The 17,168-nt window shown below is 45.3% G+C and overlaps 1 protein-coding gene across 1 annotated transcript in view; it reads left to right on the top strand.

The window, feature by feature from the left end:
• Positions 1-331: 331 nt before the first annotated feature.
• Positions 332-17,168, top strand: part of LOC119440366 (sodium-coupled monocarboxylate transporter 1-like) — a 54,167-nt gene continuing 37,330 nt past the window's right edge. The window contains exons 1-8 of the mRNA XM_037705282.2: positions 332-912; positions 6,990-7,055; positions 7,150-7,201; positions 7,352-7,419; positions 8,319-8,476; positions 8,552-8,692; positions 12,292-12,421; positions 12,512-12,600. Coding sequence (XP_037561210.2) covers positions 580-912; positions 6,990-7,055; positions 7,150-7,201; positions 7,352-7,419; positions 8,319-8,476; positions 8,552-8,692; positions 12,292-12,421; positions 12,512-12,600 — 1,037 coding nt within the window. The 5' untranslated portion in view covers positions 332-579. The remainder of the gene's footprint in view (positions 913-6,989; positions 7,056-7,149; positions 7,202-7,351; positions 7,420-8,318; positions 8,477-8,551; positions 8,693-12,291; positions 12,422-12,511; positions 12,601-17,168) is intronic.

The raw sequence follows: 17,168 nt of genomic DNA, 5'->3' as shown, positions 1-17,168 counted from the left end.
CACACACACACACACACACACACACACACACACACACACACACACACACACACACACACACACACACACACACACACACACACACACACACACACACACACACACACACACACGCACGCACGCACGCACACGCACACGCACACGCACACGCACACGCACACACACACACACACACACACACACAATCACACACACAAAAAAAACAAGTGCCTTTGCACGGAGCACAAAAACAACAGCAAAGCAGAGCAAAATGAACAAATGCGAAAGATAAGAATGAGTGAATTGATGAGGGGGTCGGGCTCTAGCGACGAAAGCTTTTGGACGGACGATGGGCAGCTGCTGTCGGTCTGTCGTGTACAGCCGTGTAATGCAGACAGTGGAGTCGCAGTTGGCGTTTTCCTCGATTCGTCCTTCCGCTTTGTGGACAGAACTGCTTTCTCGTCGAGACATCTATACGGGACGCTTCCTAGTGCCGCATATCAGTCGTCGCTGCTCCAGCAATCCTCGTAAGTGGCCCCTTACTCAGCGGTCTTTCCCAGAGAAAGCACTAAGCGCCGACTGACCAGCCGACCTAAAAGAATGGACACAGCCTGGGCCGAGTATGGGGTGTTCGCGACCCTTATGGTGGCCAACTTCACCCTGGGTCTCTACTTCTCATTCCGACGGCGAAGCCTCAAGTCGACTGCTGACGAGGTGTTCCTGGGCAGCCGGACGCTACACTCGGTGCCGCTCGCGGTGTCCGCGCTCGCTTCCATAATGTCATCCATCGGCATCATAGGCATATCAGCGCACGTGTACGCCTACGGCACTCACATGTTCTGGAATCAAGTGCTGGTGCCCCTCAACGCGCTCATCGTGGCGCATGTCGTGGTGCCCGTCCTCTACCGTCTCAGGGTTACCTCCGTATTCGAGGTGAGCCAATGCTTCGAAGAGGCGTAAAAACATAGGAGCCGTTCCCGTCGACATTAAACTTCGAGACATAAGTGTTTCAGAACCACGGGAAAATAAAAGTCGGAATAACTATTTACGAGTCACATCTAGTGCTCCCGAAAGGGCGTCATCCCGTCACCGAATCAGACGTAGTGTTTATAAGACATGCATTCGGCATTTCATTTATGTGCCCTATGATAGAGATAGCTGGTGTTCATGGTTCAAAGCAATCCAACAAAATATGTGGATTGATTAGGAACCACCCCTGAAACAACGTCGATAGAACAGGCGTTATTGCGCAGGGCTGGCGCAATAACGCTCTTTAGGGGTAATCATTCCAGTGTGTTCTTTAAAGATCATTCAGGAATGATTACAGTTGGCTGGTGATGTACGTTAATCAATTACGAAGACAGCTCACGGTGTCTTACTGATATTTTTCTTTAGTATATGTTGGCATCCCACTTAACGTTTTCATGACACAGAACCTGTGCCCAGAGCTGTCTCCAGGCCGTACAGCGGGGCTCACGCTGCACTAATTACAATCTAAATCTGGAAGGCAAATGACTGCGGTTCCTTATAAGTTGCAGCTTTGTAGTATTAGGTCCTATAGATAAGCCCCCAACACTTGATAGCCAAATGAAGGCTACAAAAGTAAGATCGCTGCAAATATTTCGGTGACTCGCCCTGTCACAATTCTCGTTTTTGCGACGGTCTCCTTTAAACGTAAACTATTTGATAATCCAACGTGCTTTCCCCGTAAGTGTGCTGACAAGTTCCAGCACAACATTTCTAGAATATGGTGTGCAATTGTGGACACAGATGATGAAGAATTGCAATCAGAACGCGTCATACAGGTATTACACCAGTAATGACGAAAAATAAGGCTGATATTTTTGACATCATTCCTAATAGTATTGTTTTCATTTATCGCTTAAGCACTGCACTTATTAAGAGATGCTGAATGCACTGATTATATGGTAGTCCGTACGAACGAAACGAAAGTAGTAAGGGTCAGGTGTTTCTGTTTTCTTTTCTTTCTAACGTCAAATTCGCAAGAAAAAAACTGCTGCAATGAGAAAAGTAACTTACTACAGATTTCTATGAAAAATTACTTCACCACAAAGATTTCAAGGCGTACAATATACAGTGTTGATATGCAACCAACAAGAGTCACCTTTTCTAGATTATTGGTTTCACAGGAACAAGATCTTGATTTCACATAAACGGTTCGCCCTGATGGATCCACTTCCTTGGGGCGGAGGCCTTTTATGGTTACTTTAATAATACATTTTAACAACTACACATAAACAGTAAATGCGTATCTTGGGTGTCCTGCGACAGCCAAGATCGGCACCTATCGTTCGGATGGACGCTCGATATGTCAGCCGGAAAGGGTGAAAGGAACTCTTGCCTTTTGCTTTAATGCGGTTAGCATTTTTTGGGCGAACTTCACCCAGTTTGCGGTTCGTATCTAACCTGTTTCACCGTACCCAGCGACGACAGTTGTTCTACTAGCTTAGGTCACTAGGTATATGCTGGCTGCCGTCTGACCAAGTAGGCAACTTGGGTCGCTGGGTATGTACAGGCACAGACAATTTAGTCACTGCGTATGTGACCTTGCTATATGGCCCATCTCGGCCACTCATAATGGATGTGCGAAGGTGAAGTAAGGGATACGTATCCTTAAATGCATGTATATTAAAGCCACAACGCCCCATTCACAACAGACACTTCCGCGTCGAGCGCGTGACTGTTTGATGGATAGCCATTGCAATGAAGTCGTAGCCAGGAGACTATAGTGACGGTTTGGGTTGCTGCGGCGTTTCAACGGAGGGGGGGGGGGGGGGGGATTACAACAACTGTGTCGTGGAATCATTCGGCATTGTGGTTGGCAGCGAGACTGCCACTTCGTGCGTCTGCGGATGTGCCCATAATGTTTCGTGATTCACAGATGGCATGGGAATGGGGCATGGGGATATAATAATCATAATAATCAGCATAACATATAAAACGTATTGTCGCGATGTCAGAAACTCCATGGCCAAAATCGTTGATATACAGGAGCGTTACCCAGAACTGTGTTTTAGTACCGCGCACTAGAGACTTCCTCTGCCTCGTTTTGTTTTCCTTTAAATGCCAGTATATGACATCGTCCTCATCACTCTACAGACGCGGCAATATCCTGAGGCAGCAACTACGGTATCCTCAATGACTACACACCTGTCATAAGAAATATTGATAATGGCCGTACAGTCGCCAATCATCTCCAAAAGACGGATGCTCCGTCAATTCTTTTGTGTCATTGCCGCCAAAGAGAAAACAATTCGTGTTTTCTGATGACGGTTGCATGCTAGTAATGGGTTGGTATAGCGTGTATGGTGTCGAGTGCCACTTGTAAGGTTTCGAAAACTTCGTGGTTTAGCTCGGCGTCTTTCGTATTCCAGCACAGTACTATATGCTTGGTGTAGACCATAAACCTCAGGTTATAAATATGCGGCAATTCGACCGTGAGATCCTGCATCATCAGGTTGAACACAGTCAAAAAATCCTTCTTGTACGTCCCTACCGTTAGAGAAGACAATAACACAAGGCAAGCACGCACACACAGTGCGTGCGTGCGTGTATGTGTGTGTGCGTGTGCATGTGTGCGTGTCTGTGTGTGCGTGTGCGTGTGCGTGTCTGTGCGTGTGTGTGTGCGTGTGTGTGTGCGTGTGCGTGTGCGAGTGTGTGCGTGTGTGCCTGTGTGTGTGTGTGCGTGCGTGTGTGTGTGCGTGTGTGTGTTTGTGCGTGTGCGTGTGTGTGTGTGTGTGTGTGTGTGTGTGTGTGTGTTTGTGTGTGTGTGTGTGTTCAATGGTTCGCTGCCAAACACAAAAAGTGTGTGCTCCATCCCAAGGCTATATAGAGCTACAGTCACGGGCTTTTTTTAGTATTACGCAGGGGAAGCATGGTGGCAATATTGCAAAAGCGATTATGTTGCCGATATTTTTTATCAGTATGAGCGATTCAAGTCCTTCATATGCGCGAAAAAATACACCACTGCAACATCGATGAAGCGTGACCACTTAGAGCATTAATGACTTAGTCGGCAACCGTTGCGTCGAACGCCAGAGTGAGAGCGACGTTTGTAAACTATCACTAAGGTGAAACAGGTGAATCAGTACGCGCCAGCACACATATGCCGGTAAAAGAAAGGGCAGAAGTGCTGCATCTAATTCCAATTCTTTAATTTTGGCTTTGATAGTTCAGGATGAGTTGGTTTGACTTCTAATACTAACTCAACTCATTTTCATTTCCATGTTCGTACTTGCTCTATTCCTCCGGCTCCTCAATTACACGTTATTCTTGTTTTTTTTTCTTATCTTCTTATGTATTTATTTCTCTTCTTGAAGAATTGGTTGGCTTTGTGCATCCTGCTGCCACCGGTTTTAGTGGGCATGTGCATGGTTTAAAATAACCATAATTATCATCGTATAAGAAACAGGACGAGGCAAAAGCCATGGTCCTGGAGAATGATTCTCTTAGACTACAGATTACAGCAGCTTAATGTACAACCCTTTCGGAAGCTACAATATTCATCTCTCTCCCGTATGCAAAAAGTCTTTCTTACTTTTACTGTTTCTTTTTTTTACAGAGCACATTGGCGGCGTTCTGATGTCCTCGAGTTATTATTTATTTATTTATTTATTTATTTATTTATTTATTTATTTATTATTTATTTATTTACTTATTTTCAATACTACTGCTTTCAATTGAGAGCTAGCAGGTGGGCATACAATAATATAAAAGGCAAAAGGATGTGTCACAACGAGGTAACATGCAGTCAAATCAAGTCCACTAAAAAAAAGAAAGAAGAAAAAAAATCTAAATGGTTGTTAATTGACAAATTTTCCAACAAACAAATATTAATCGCATAAATAATTACACACACTTTTACGCGAATACATTTTGGCACTATACATTAGCACGTACAGATGGCAGCCGGGCATACAATTATTTGAAAAGGCAAAACAAGTGTCACAAAGGGGGGTAACATAGAATCAAATCATGCCCAATGAACAACACGCAAAAAAAAAAGCTTGAAATGTTTGTTATTGCTCAAATGTCTATCGACATACTTTGAACAGTCACTGATCTTGGAAATTCAAATTAGTGTGCTGCGTTGGAGTTCTCCAAATTCAAATTAGACACGGGTTGACTTGATTTTTGACATCTTTCCAAACCACGCAAAATATTTGCCTGCGCGTGTTCATGAAGGCCTCCTTCAATCGCGTCGTTCGATTTCATCGTCACTTTTATTTCTACGGACGCCACTCAAAGTTTAGAGAAGGCAGGTGTTCGCATATTTTCTGCTCAACTTGACTGGTCCTTTGCAATCCGTATATCTGATTACACGCAGATATTTCGCGCAGAATTTTTAGCAATTACCTTGGCCATCAGAAAGTTGGGCCTCGAGCGATTAACGTAATAATTATTACAGATGCTCTTTCGGTCTGTTCACATTTAACTTCTGCTGAGCGGTCGCCTGTGATGCGTATATTTTGGGCACTTATGCGAGAAATGTGTGTGGAGATCAATCTTTGTGGGTCCCCATACACTCTGGTATCTTCGTAATTGAATCCGCCGATTCTCTCGCATCGTCCTTACTTAATGGACCGGTTTTAAAGGTTGCCCTAAACTTTATAATATTGCAGGCGCTAGATTTAGACGCCTTTTATTCCTAATGGGCATGAACTTGTCATCCCTAATTTTCTTTGATGATTCCAAGCACCAAACATTTGCGCAGAATGCGACAGTGCTACAATGCGAGGTGACGTTATCAAGCTTCCACTACTTAAATCTTTACCTTCAGACATCTGCTTTTCTTTAACTAAGCTTTGTTCTTTTCGTAATGAAACACAAACAATATGTTGTTGTTTTTTCTGCCACTGCTTTTCCTCCTTCCATCAGATGTTCCTTCTGTATCCGACTAGCAATCAAGGCCTAAATTAATTGACATCAAACCTATGGTCCTTCGGCGCGTGCCAGTTGGGATCAGCCACAGTTCCATGATAGCAGCGCTACTTAAGGTCACTGAAGCGTCAGCAAGGTTATGCTGCTAGGGGTACCAACTGTGACTTATTTAAAATATTATTATAAAAAAATTCTTGTTCTTATGTGACGCAATGCTCCTTTTTCGTTGTATTTTTTTCTTGGTGTTTGCTATGTGTATTCATTACCCCCAGTGAGGTCAGCCCCCTCGTGGGTATGAGCCATATTTTGAGGCCACAACAAGTATACGTACCAAGGCTGACTACCTTATTATACACTACCTTATGTCATTGATTATCGTTTTATTCCGCATTTTCGATTATTCATTTATTTTCCTTTATTATTATTTATTAATTTTTAACAAATTTATTTTATTTTTAAATCATATTACGTACCACCGGGTTCATGGCCGATCCCCCACAGTGGGTTTGAGCCAGTAATTAAGGCTTCATCATCATCATCATCATCATCATCGACTGGCCTGAGGTGGACAGTGATGCGCAGTTCCTCGTGCCAATGCTTCGATTCTCTTCGGCAGCTGATGCCTTGCTAAGCACTGTGACTCTCATTCCACGTAAGATTAAGCGACTCTATTTATTACCGCGGCCACGATACATATCACTAAAGGTGCCTTTACTACGACTAGAAACAAACATACTATAGCTGCCATTGTATCAGCGGCAGCTGCTGCAATGGCAGCCTAGTCAAATGTTCTGCAGTGCCAAAGGCCTCTCCCAGAGGCCGCAAACTACCCATGTAGATGGAATATACGATGGAAGCGTCAAGCGCTTCCATCGTATACTCACAACTTTCAGGATCTCAGCTGCCCATTTAATTTTTTTGGGGTCGAATTAATTTTAATCACATAATCTTCATTTTTGTGTAAGTTAAAAATGAAGTCAAATATACAAGAGAAAGCCTCACGTGACAAATTTTTGCAGACAGCGATACCGGTCAATAAAATTAAAAAAAGAGAAACTGCAATTGAGATTCTTTGTCGCAAAAACCGATATTCCGATTGTTTCTTACAGTACCTTAGGATGCGTTATGGGGACAAAGTCGGACTCACCGCTTGCGTCCTGTACTTTTTTTTAAGCGTGAGTAATGCTTTTTATTCCTCTAAAAGCATTAGTCTTGGAAAATTGACATGGAGTGGTTTCCGGTATATCTTTTTTTATTTGTATGCTGCAGCAAACCATGGGCGCCGTAGCGATATTTCCGGCAGCGGCAGCTGTTGCGACAAGCAAGTATACACACAAACAATGTTGCTTAATTGTTACTTAACAATGCCAGGCGACACCGCTGTAGCAAATGCGGACAAACTGTGTGTTGCCTGCAGCAAACGATGGTTAATGAATTCTTCATGGTAAGCAACATTCTTCTCTTCTTGCAGTTTTCGGCGTTTCAGCGAATTGGTGCAGCTTTATTATCGGCTTAGCAGGCTGCATTTACACTGCTCTGGTGAGCCATTATTTCTATTATAGTCCTCAATGCCCATATTTTTGTATTGTCCCATTTCGCGCAAGTTCCCAGGCATCGTGTTAAAAAATGATTTGTTTGAGGGGATCTCCATGGCCGGTGAGCAGGCGCGACTATCTGCCCGGTGGTATAATACACTAAACGTAAACGTGTGGTTATCAGTACGCCAGTCGTTCTTGGCACAGAACAGGGCCTTTATGAAGGCAACGAATCCTTCTCTCGATTCTATTCGCTTCATATATCCACCACTCGTGGCCGGCCTATTCCACTGATATAGCGTAGGCGCGAAGCGGTGCTCTGACCATTGACGAAGGCCAATAAGGCATAGCATCGAAAGAGGATCGTTACGTCACGCCGGCGCGGGGCTGGTATTCACAAGAAACGTTATCACGCTAAAACCGTTCGTAAGAGCAGATGCGAGCCGATCGTGATGTCTGACATATTATTAGAGAAGGCAGCCGGCCAATGGCGAATGACACGAGCGAAAAGCTTTGCGAATTCGGCCCCGCGTCAGCATATACGGAAGGGCACATGTAAAAAGAGCCAATGTGTGTAATTCATAGTTATGGTTCAGGTAAAAACATTAGTGAGTGTAAGTACACGGTAAAATCCAACTATTTATTCTGTACTCGCAGCAATTCTTAGTATAACAAGAAACCTACATGAATGCCTATTCTCATGACACATTGTACCCTTACACTTACCCTTTATATATCAACGCTTCTTGAATTGCAGGTTTTCGTAGCATCAGCTCCACCACGTAAAGTACTCTATGTAGTGTGAGCTTAACTGCTTCTGCGGCGTTAACACAGCACTACAACAGAACATGAGCGTTTGTCTCTCTGAAGGAAATGTCCTGATAGCGGCGTTCTGTATTGCAGGGCGGTCTGAGAGGCGTTGTATGGACTGATTGCGCGCAGGCTGGCATAGTGTTGCTGGCGCCAGCAACCATTATGATCAAGATTGCCTACGACGCTCATATGAAGGACTTGACCCTACGGCCATTCAGTGACTTCGCTGTAAAAACTTTTATGTTTGAGTAAGCACTCGTCTTTTTTTATTACTATTCATTGTGTTGGAAAATGTGGAAATGTGTTCTTTATTTTATTTTCAGAAGCAGCTTTGATTTCACAAAGGATGAAAACGTCTGGGCGTGCCTTATAGGTCTGTCAACAATGTACATCTACAGAGGAGGTGTTGATCAAATGATAGTGCAAAGATTTCTCGCTTCTAGAAACCTCAAGGAAGCACAAAGGTAATTTAAGGGGAAGGCGTTCTGTTTCATTAACCTTTTAGCTAGGCACTTATTTCCTAGAGTAATAAAGTTCGGGCCACCAATTTTAAGTGCGCTGTTAGATCGAAATATGATTTAAACCAAGGATTTCGAAACGAGCATTGACGAGAGTGTTATTGATAAAAGGACCGGCAATAACCAGTCGTCTAAATGTATCTATTAAGCGAACAGCGCGTAGTGAACTGCCGACTCTTTAAACTGACACGTTTCTTAATTGGTAGGTTTAGTAACTTATGGGGTATCTATTGTGCACTTAGTGGTGACACTGTTCATTATTCGATTGATTAACTGCAGGCCACACATGCACTAGCGATTATATGTAGAGCAAGCAGTAGGGTGCACGCAAGCAGACAACACAAGCACTTACTTGCAAGCGGTCACAGTCCCCTTCCCACCCAGCTTTTGTTCCTCAAGGCGGGGACAGTGCAAACTCAGGAACTGAATTCACAAAGCTTTTATTTCTTACGTGTCGTTAAACCAGTCCCTTCACCAGTCGGTCATTCGCCTTCGCTGGTAATATGTTCAACACTGCGATTGGCTGGCATTTGCTTTTGGAAGAGTCCTAGCCTAACACATTTATTGGGAATATGGGGCCTGGTTGGCACATGTTTGCCAAATTGCTTGAAGCTTGTAAGTGAAGAGTAATCCTTGTTTGAAATTCCGCCAGAAACTATCGAAGATGCTTGTTAAAGTCAGTGATAGCTTACCTATTATCCTGTTGTGTTTGTCATCTTTTTCTTGGACCATCGGGAACCTCGTCCTCCTATGTGCGTGACATCATCGCCTACACCAACCAATCACGCGCCTCCCTCTCTCCCCCTCCTCTTTCTTTGCACATGCGCTTCCCTCTACGCTCTTAACTCTTCTCCTCCTACTCACTCTTCTTACTCTCTATCTCATTTGGTCACCGTCTGCCAACCACACAAAGCTGGTAAAACAGCCAAATAAAGCTATCGCTTTAAAACTGCATTGGTTGTTCGTCCCTCACAGGAACAGTGTATTGTAAGGATTTATATCGCTCGATTCCACGCTTTTCTTGTCTTCCAGTGTTCACGGTCAGTCGATCTTGATAATACCGTGGACGTAGAGCCGCTCTCATCACTAAGGCAGTGCGAAGAGGAATAACATTGGAATATAATCGTTACATTATCTCGGCCTTGCTCATACCCGTACACGATGCGAACCCGATCAAACACTTTAGCTCTACGCTAATCCTTAGGTAAATTATCCTAACCTCCGCGCATTATACTAGCTTGCCACTCTGTGGGAACGTTGTAGTGACTACTTGGTCTACAGTAGTTCAGAAGTGGCAGATACAGCGCACTAACTTAAAGAAGCAAAGTTCGCGTCATTACTTTTCTCATGAGTAGAAATTTTGGACGCGAATATGCGTGTCTAAAGCGGCCGGTTTCGACGGAGAGATGCTGCATGCCTATCGCAAATGTCTAATCACACAGGCAACGAACAGGAATAAGGTCGAGGATATAAATTCTACTCCGCTGTGTCATTACCAAGCACGCAGCGGTGCTTTTTCATGCGACCCGTGTTTTCCCCCTCAAACGCATGTAATGTTTTAACTATATGAGTCTGCGGAAATAGTACAAAAAATCAAATCAATTTGTAGGGTTTAAGGTCCCAAAGCAGCACACGGGCTATGAGGAATGCCGTAGTGCAGGGCTCTTTAATAAATTCTACCACGCGGGGTTCTTTATCACGCACCTAAATCAAAGTGCGCGAAAGTTCTTGGATTCTGCCCCCTTCGTAATGTGGCCACTGCGGCCGTTAATCGATCCCGCGACCTCGCGCTCAACAACAGAACGCCATAGCCATTGAACGCAATGGGCTGTAGAAATGTTCGACTTTTGTTCCGAAAAAAAAAAGATAATTCGCCAAGAGACGCCAGATAATTCACCAATTGTATACGCCATGGCACTGCGCGAAGTGAACTTCAGAAATGGTTGCTTCACCAACAGCATAAAACTTTGGCCAGAATAAGTTTTTTTAAGCATGGTCACAAACAACAAGTGCAAGTGTGTAGCTATGAAGCGTTCGACCGGCCGTGCGAATGGTGGCAAGCGTTTGCAACATCAGATTTTGCGGTGATTAGACATTGAAGAGGCTGGTTTGATTTAAACTCGTCTGTGTCACGCGTGTTAGTATTCTGCCACGTCCCTGGTCATTCCAGTCAATTCACGTATTGATTGCCTAAATTGTATACGGCTTGGCACCGTTCATATCACCGCACAAAATGTTGAATATTGCTGTTGCGCTGTAGTGGTGGGAAATAACGTTGAAGGACGTGGTGCGCCCCGTGGTGGGCAATGTAAATCAGGGTCGGTATAGAATGTAGGGATGCCTTTCGCCTGATTTTATCCCCAACAGCGGCCTAGAGCCATCCCCTTCCTTAAAATAAAGGCTTTATTCATTCATTTCTTATCATCCACCGTTCAGGAGCTGCAAATGCTGGTGATAACTAAGACGCAGTACGCAAAGTTAATTGACGTGTGTATGTTTATCATTTTCGTGTGACCGCTTCTCACTAGCTAATAAATGTTAAACGTTATCGCTATAGGCCAAAGACGCCGCCTGTATGTATCAGAACATTCTCGATTGCTGCAACCGATTAAATCTGTTCTCTGTGTTGTCACCGAACCTTTTGTGTTAAGTTTGCATGCGTGCCGCAAATAATGTACATTCTAGAACTTGTGCGAACCCAGCGATTAAGCTGTAACGTTCTATGAGTCAACTATGAATAGCCGGCTCGTCTGAGCCGCAGAATCAGAATAGACATTTTTAGTTACACGCACGTAGAGGCTTTGCGTACGTAGAGCTTCTACGTGTAAGCAGTGCGCATGCGCAGAACGTAGCGGCCGCGCGCTGGTCTCACGGACGTACGTGAGATTCGATTTTTTAAGTGCGTTTCTTGCGCACGTAGACAGCTTCGCGCGGGGGTTTCGCGAGATCACGAACAAGCGATAGCGTGCTGAGCGCGCGCAGATGGCTTGCATGGAAACAAGGCGACAGGATGACTGGTCATCTATTTCATTCCATGTCAACGATGACAGCAGATAACGCTTGCACAACACACTTCCGGGCATTGCGGAGACGATGACCGGCACGCATCAATGCACATCACTGGCTTCGCTGAAATACTCATCTTGAATTGAATTGTTCATATTTCCCGATAGATGTGGCTACGTGGTGCGTCGCGTACGTGTAGCTAAAAGCGTTTCAGATGGCGTGCACGTAAGGTACGTAGACTGTGCACGTTTGCGTACACAAATATGAAATGCAGAAACGCCTGTGTACCGTGCAATGGGTACACGTTAAAGAATCCCAGGTATTCAATATTTATCCGCAGTTCCCTCACTACGGCGTGCCTCGTAATCAAATCGTGGTTTTGGCACGTAAGACCCCAGAATATCATTTTGTTAACTTTTAACTTTTTTAACACGCCCGGATGACAGGAACGTTTACGTGTATTGACACCTAATTACAGTGTGAATGCGTCTGAAGTGTTGTGTGATACGCTTATTCCCATATCTTATGCATGCACCCAGGACCGCTGTTGTCGGAACAGTTCTCGTGCTGATCTACTATGGGGTTGCTTCGAGTCTCGGTGTGGCCCTCATCTACTGGTTTCGCGATTGTGATCCAATGCTGACCGGTGCGATAACATCCTATGATCAGGTGACTTAGAAACAGCGTTGTACTGCTTACGAAATGCCGATAAGCGCTCGATGAGTATTTGCACCATGTGTCTTTTACATCTCTTCTCAGATTGTTCCCTATTATGTGAAGAAAAACCTCAACGAATTTCCTTGCTTCTCAGGATTGTTTCTTGCCGGCGTAGTGAGTGCCGCGACAAGGTAAGTACACTGGCATTCATAAAGCGCTGATATCAGCTCCGAGCTACATGTCAGCACCCTTGAAGTGAAGAACAAATGTGATATCTTTCGGCAAGATATCGTTAATTGACGAGGAAAGTACGACTAAACAGATGCTTAATTTTTACACAACGGTAAATAAAGCCTAACGTCAGAGACCGTAATTACAATGCTTTCTCTTTATAAGCACTCTTTGCCACTGACCGGTGGTCTTGGCTACTAGTATGCCCAGCATCACGATCGGCTCACATCTGCTCGTACGAGCAGTTTTAACGTACGAACCCTGCGCGGCACAGTGCTTCCGCGCGTCAAGCACAGAAGTCTGCGCAACAAAACTCGCCAGCACCACGTATTGTTATCAACGTATTATCGCAATTTAGCAACACCGTCACTGTCCCGCTGTCTATCTGCACACTTGCCGTGAGCCGCTCGCCACGCCTTTCTCGGGCGCGTCAAGGGCGTGCCTCCTCTTTCGGGCATTATCTTTCTATCCTGCGTCAAGTGCGAACAGAGCACATGCGGTGCATTCTAGCACCTACACTTTCCCTCAATCAAATGCTTTAAGACACAACAAATAAAATAACGAACATTTTATTTCTTAAAGTATCGGTCTTTCGTTTTGAATGCTATAAATTTGTGATGACAAACGGACATCGAGTGAATTATATTAAATTTTGCACTTTTTTTGCCGCGAGTGGCGACAGTGAGGCGAAATCTTACAAGCGGATACATTCTAGAGGGTTGCACGCACGAGGGAGTTCATACGGTGAGCAGTCGCCAGTCGCGCTGCAGTGCTATTTGAGGCTCGAGCCGGTTGCCTAAGGACCCAAACATACCGGAGCAAATATTCTGAACTAGATGAGGCATGTGTATGCTTCAGTAAAGATCCAGAGACCACTCAGCACATCCTAATGGAATGCGACGGGATCCACCCAGCGAGAACCGTAGGTAACGTGCAACTCCCAGAAGAGCTTGGGTTTAAAGTGGAAGGAAACATCAACTGATCAGCCGTAGAGATAAGCAAGAGACGGTTAGAGTACTGGTGGAAAAAAAAGCAGGGAAAAGATGGATACGACCTGATCTCTTAGAATCATAGGTAGCGGCCGTACAAGGTAAACTTTTGAAAAAGAAAAAGAATAATGAGAGGTGTACAAAAATGCTAGAAAAGAACATGTATAGTATACCTGATTAAATCAAGCAGGCTAGGTGACTTTGTCGCCGCCCCGTTTCAAATGGGATGCCAATAAATCATCATCATCATCGATAAAGTTATTCATGACAATGATCTGTCCCTTCCCTGTCTATTAGGGGAATGGCAACGCAGCGCTGCGGCATGGCTGTTCACCACTGGGGCGGCTATTAAGGTCGCCACTTAACCAACTGAAACGACATTCGCCATAGAGACGGGAGCAACAGCTGTTGCTGCAAAATGGCGGTGCGGTATTCTGGGGTTCGTAGTGACGCAGCACAGTGAAAATGCACCAGTGTATCTACGTGCGCGAAGCCTCCGCGATGCATTGCGAAGAAGAGTGTGCTGCCCAGCGACACAATTCATCGCTTGTCATCGCTTGCCCAGTGAAGGTGCCTCCGTGCGCCTGTACGCAGAATTTGAGTTTGTTCACTCCAATGTGCTTGTCGATTGCCTCAGCTGCTGAGCTAACAGCGATCGCAGATGGATATCGTAACGACAGCGCAGCAATAGTATTTTGGCGGTCGGTTCAGGGCTCTTGTGTGCAGTTAGGAAATTAGACTTCGAACGCAGGAAAGTGTTGCAACTGTTTAGTGTGCCGTGCTTGTGATGAAGAAATGACATCGCACTGGGTCTAGAAAAGGGAGCGCTTCTCGACGCTGACCGTGTTTGCGACACTGCAGCTCCGATACATTACCGATGAGAGAGCAGCCATCTCAAACGACAGCTGCGATACGTTGTCGTTGGAAAACACGCACTGCTCAGGATCGTCTTTCACTACGGCGCATCGACGCCTTGCAAGCAGCCACAGTGGCGTGCCGATGATTATTTGCTGTGTGCTACGTCGCCACAATGCATACAATAAACCGTGTTGGGGCAATCACAGCCTAACAAGACATATGCATAAGCCAGCGAAAATCGACGCTTTGTTTTTGATAGTGGTGCTCAGTACATCACCGATGGCAGTGCGTTGTGCGTGTTTTATTTCGCCGGTCAAGATTTTTAATGCCTCTCAGTTCCGCACCACGTCGCTGTTGCCTAAAAATAAGTTGGGCGTGGCCCAACCGTGGTGGGCGCTCGCACAAGAGTTACATGCCTCGCGTCGAGCGTGACCTATGGTTTTGATTGACAGGCGAACGCGTGCCAAACTCGTACATCGCGAAACCCCCCCGAGTTGAACTCGTGAACATGGCGGCGACATCAGTATCCTGTGTCATTGCATCCAGTGGCAGCAAACGTCAATATGACCGTCTGGACCCGTTCACCTACATAACCGACGTAGAGTTTCAGCGTCATGTTTGCCTTTCCAAAACGTCAATGCGCTGGCTGTGTGACGAGTTAGGCGAAGGCCCCGTCCGCGGAGACAGCGTGGCGGGCAAACTATGCTTTCTGAGCACAGACTGGTGTGACTAGGCTGCGGAGGAAAAGTTCGTGCGATCGCTTCGGCTCTCTCCGGCTTCAAGCGCTGTTCGTTAAGCGCGTACCAGCCCAATGCCAGGTCCGGCGTCGCCATCGGAGTACTGGGGCACGTGTGAGCACCTGGGGTTCAACTCGGAACAACCAACCTGCGAAGGCGAAGTGGTCACATTATATAGCAACGTTTGTAGAACCTGCTTCAGTTGCCAAACTCTCCACCTCCGCTGTACTCCCGAAGCGGCGCAAGAACGACTTCCGGTACAGGTGGCGCGACCGCAGCAACAGGCTCGATGTAGCAGACGACAGAATACGAGCGCAGGCGGCGGCTCACTTGCAGTTGCGACTATCTGCGCACAAATATTGAGTTGCCTAGCTAACCAATAATTTCCCTCTTCAGGCAGTCGTGCAGTTAATATCTCAGGACTGTTCGGCACTTGTAATGGGAGCTCGGTTGGCGCAGGCTCGCGTCAAGTGCAAGGCGACAAGGGTCAACGTTGCTCACTGATTAAACGCACCTTGCGACCGCCTGCGACGACAAAAAGAGTACTTTTGTCGCAGGTTCTATAAACGTTGACTTTAACTGACCGTTTTCCTGGCTAGCAGAGAAAACTGAAAGGTTCTCGTAGGTTGGGAAGCAAATGTGCTATTACAGAATTTCGTCGGAGGCGCGGTCGGCGTGCAGTCTCGTGTAGCCGTGTTTATTATTCATTTTTTTTGCTTGCATTTCTTGCGACGAGACCCTATGTGATTATGAAAGTTGCAATCCAGATTAGATTATGGTAGACGCGTTCAGCTTAAGAAACAGCGGAGATACTAGAAAACACCGCTGCACATTGATTATTCAGGTCGCGAATGCAGCGGAGTGCATTTCATGAATTTTAAGCTCTCAGACACATAATAGTTAGTATAATAACATGTACAGATTCGGTTCTCAGCTCCCAGATAGGATTCGGCTCTCAGCTCCCATGATACTATAATTCGTACTGAAGGCCGAATCTTGCATAATGAGCCTTAATCATTCATTAATCATTCTTAATTTTGTTTCAGTCAGAATCAGAATCGGTTTTATTGAAAGTGAATAAAAAGATTACAGGCTGTTAATATGACTATTGGTTGGTATGATTAGTATGATTATATGGTCATTTGTGATTGTCACTCTTTGATTACGTACACTTTGAAGATTACCAGTTTTTATGTTCCTCTTTTAAAAATTCATTCAATATTACAATGTCGCCTTATGTTTTTGATTGTGCAAGGACGTACCTCCTTTTTCTTTAAAATAGACGTGAATGCTCTCCAGTGCCACTTTGTTAAAGCCCTATTCACAAGGCATTCAAGAAAGAATTTGGTTAAGTCGACTACATCTTGGCAACGCCGAGAGTTTCATGGCCCTGATAAGCCTGTATGCGTTTGGGCTCGCGATTCTTAAGAGCAGGCAATTCATCATACATACCGTGCTGTAGCGCGCCCCTTGAGGAGCTTTCGCCTTCGCTTGTTTTAGAGAACTTTCAATGGCAACTTGTTGAATAGGTGGTAACACACTCGGTGCTTCTTTGAGGTTGTAGTCGGATTCTTATATTCCAGCTTTTTTTTTTTAGCTCTTTCACATTGTTTAAAAGTTTGCTTCGCCGACACGCCAATCGCACGGCTCTTTTTTAAAAATGTTCAGTTTCTGCTGCCGCTGCCTTTGCCTACGACCTTCCTGGCCCACCTGTCTGGTCAACCTAAGTTTAAGCTTCGAGCAACGGCTGCAGTTTGAGCTCTGTGTTAGTACTTCACAGCAGCTGCTTCTTCCTTCATACAGCAGCCCTCCTGCGCATACTTTTCACAGCCCTGGCACACGTTCAGTGCGTCAACATGCGCGAGCACATCTGTCAGCTGTGACACGGCGATGACAACAGCTTTAAGGGATTTAGCCACACGACCATTGCACTCACACTCATCT

This window comes from Dermacentor silvarum, chromosome 1, assembly GCF_013339745.2.
Source record: "Dermacentor silvarum isolate Dsil-2018 chromosome 1, BIME_Dsil_1.4, whole genome shotgun sequence".
Taxonomy (NCBI): domain Eukaryota; kingdom Metazoa; phylum Arthropoda; class Arachnida; order Ixodida; family Ixodidae; genus Dermacentor; species Dermacentor silvarum.
The sequence above is the reverse complement of the archived record's forward strand: the minus strand, read 5'-3'. Positions and strand labels throughout refer to the sequence as shown.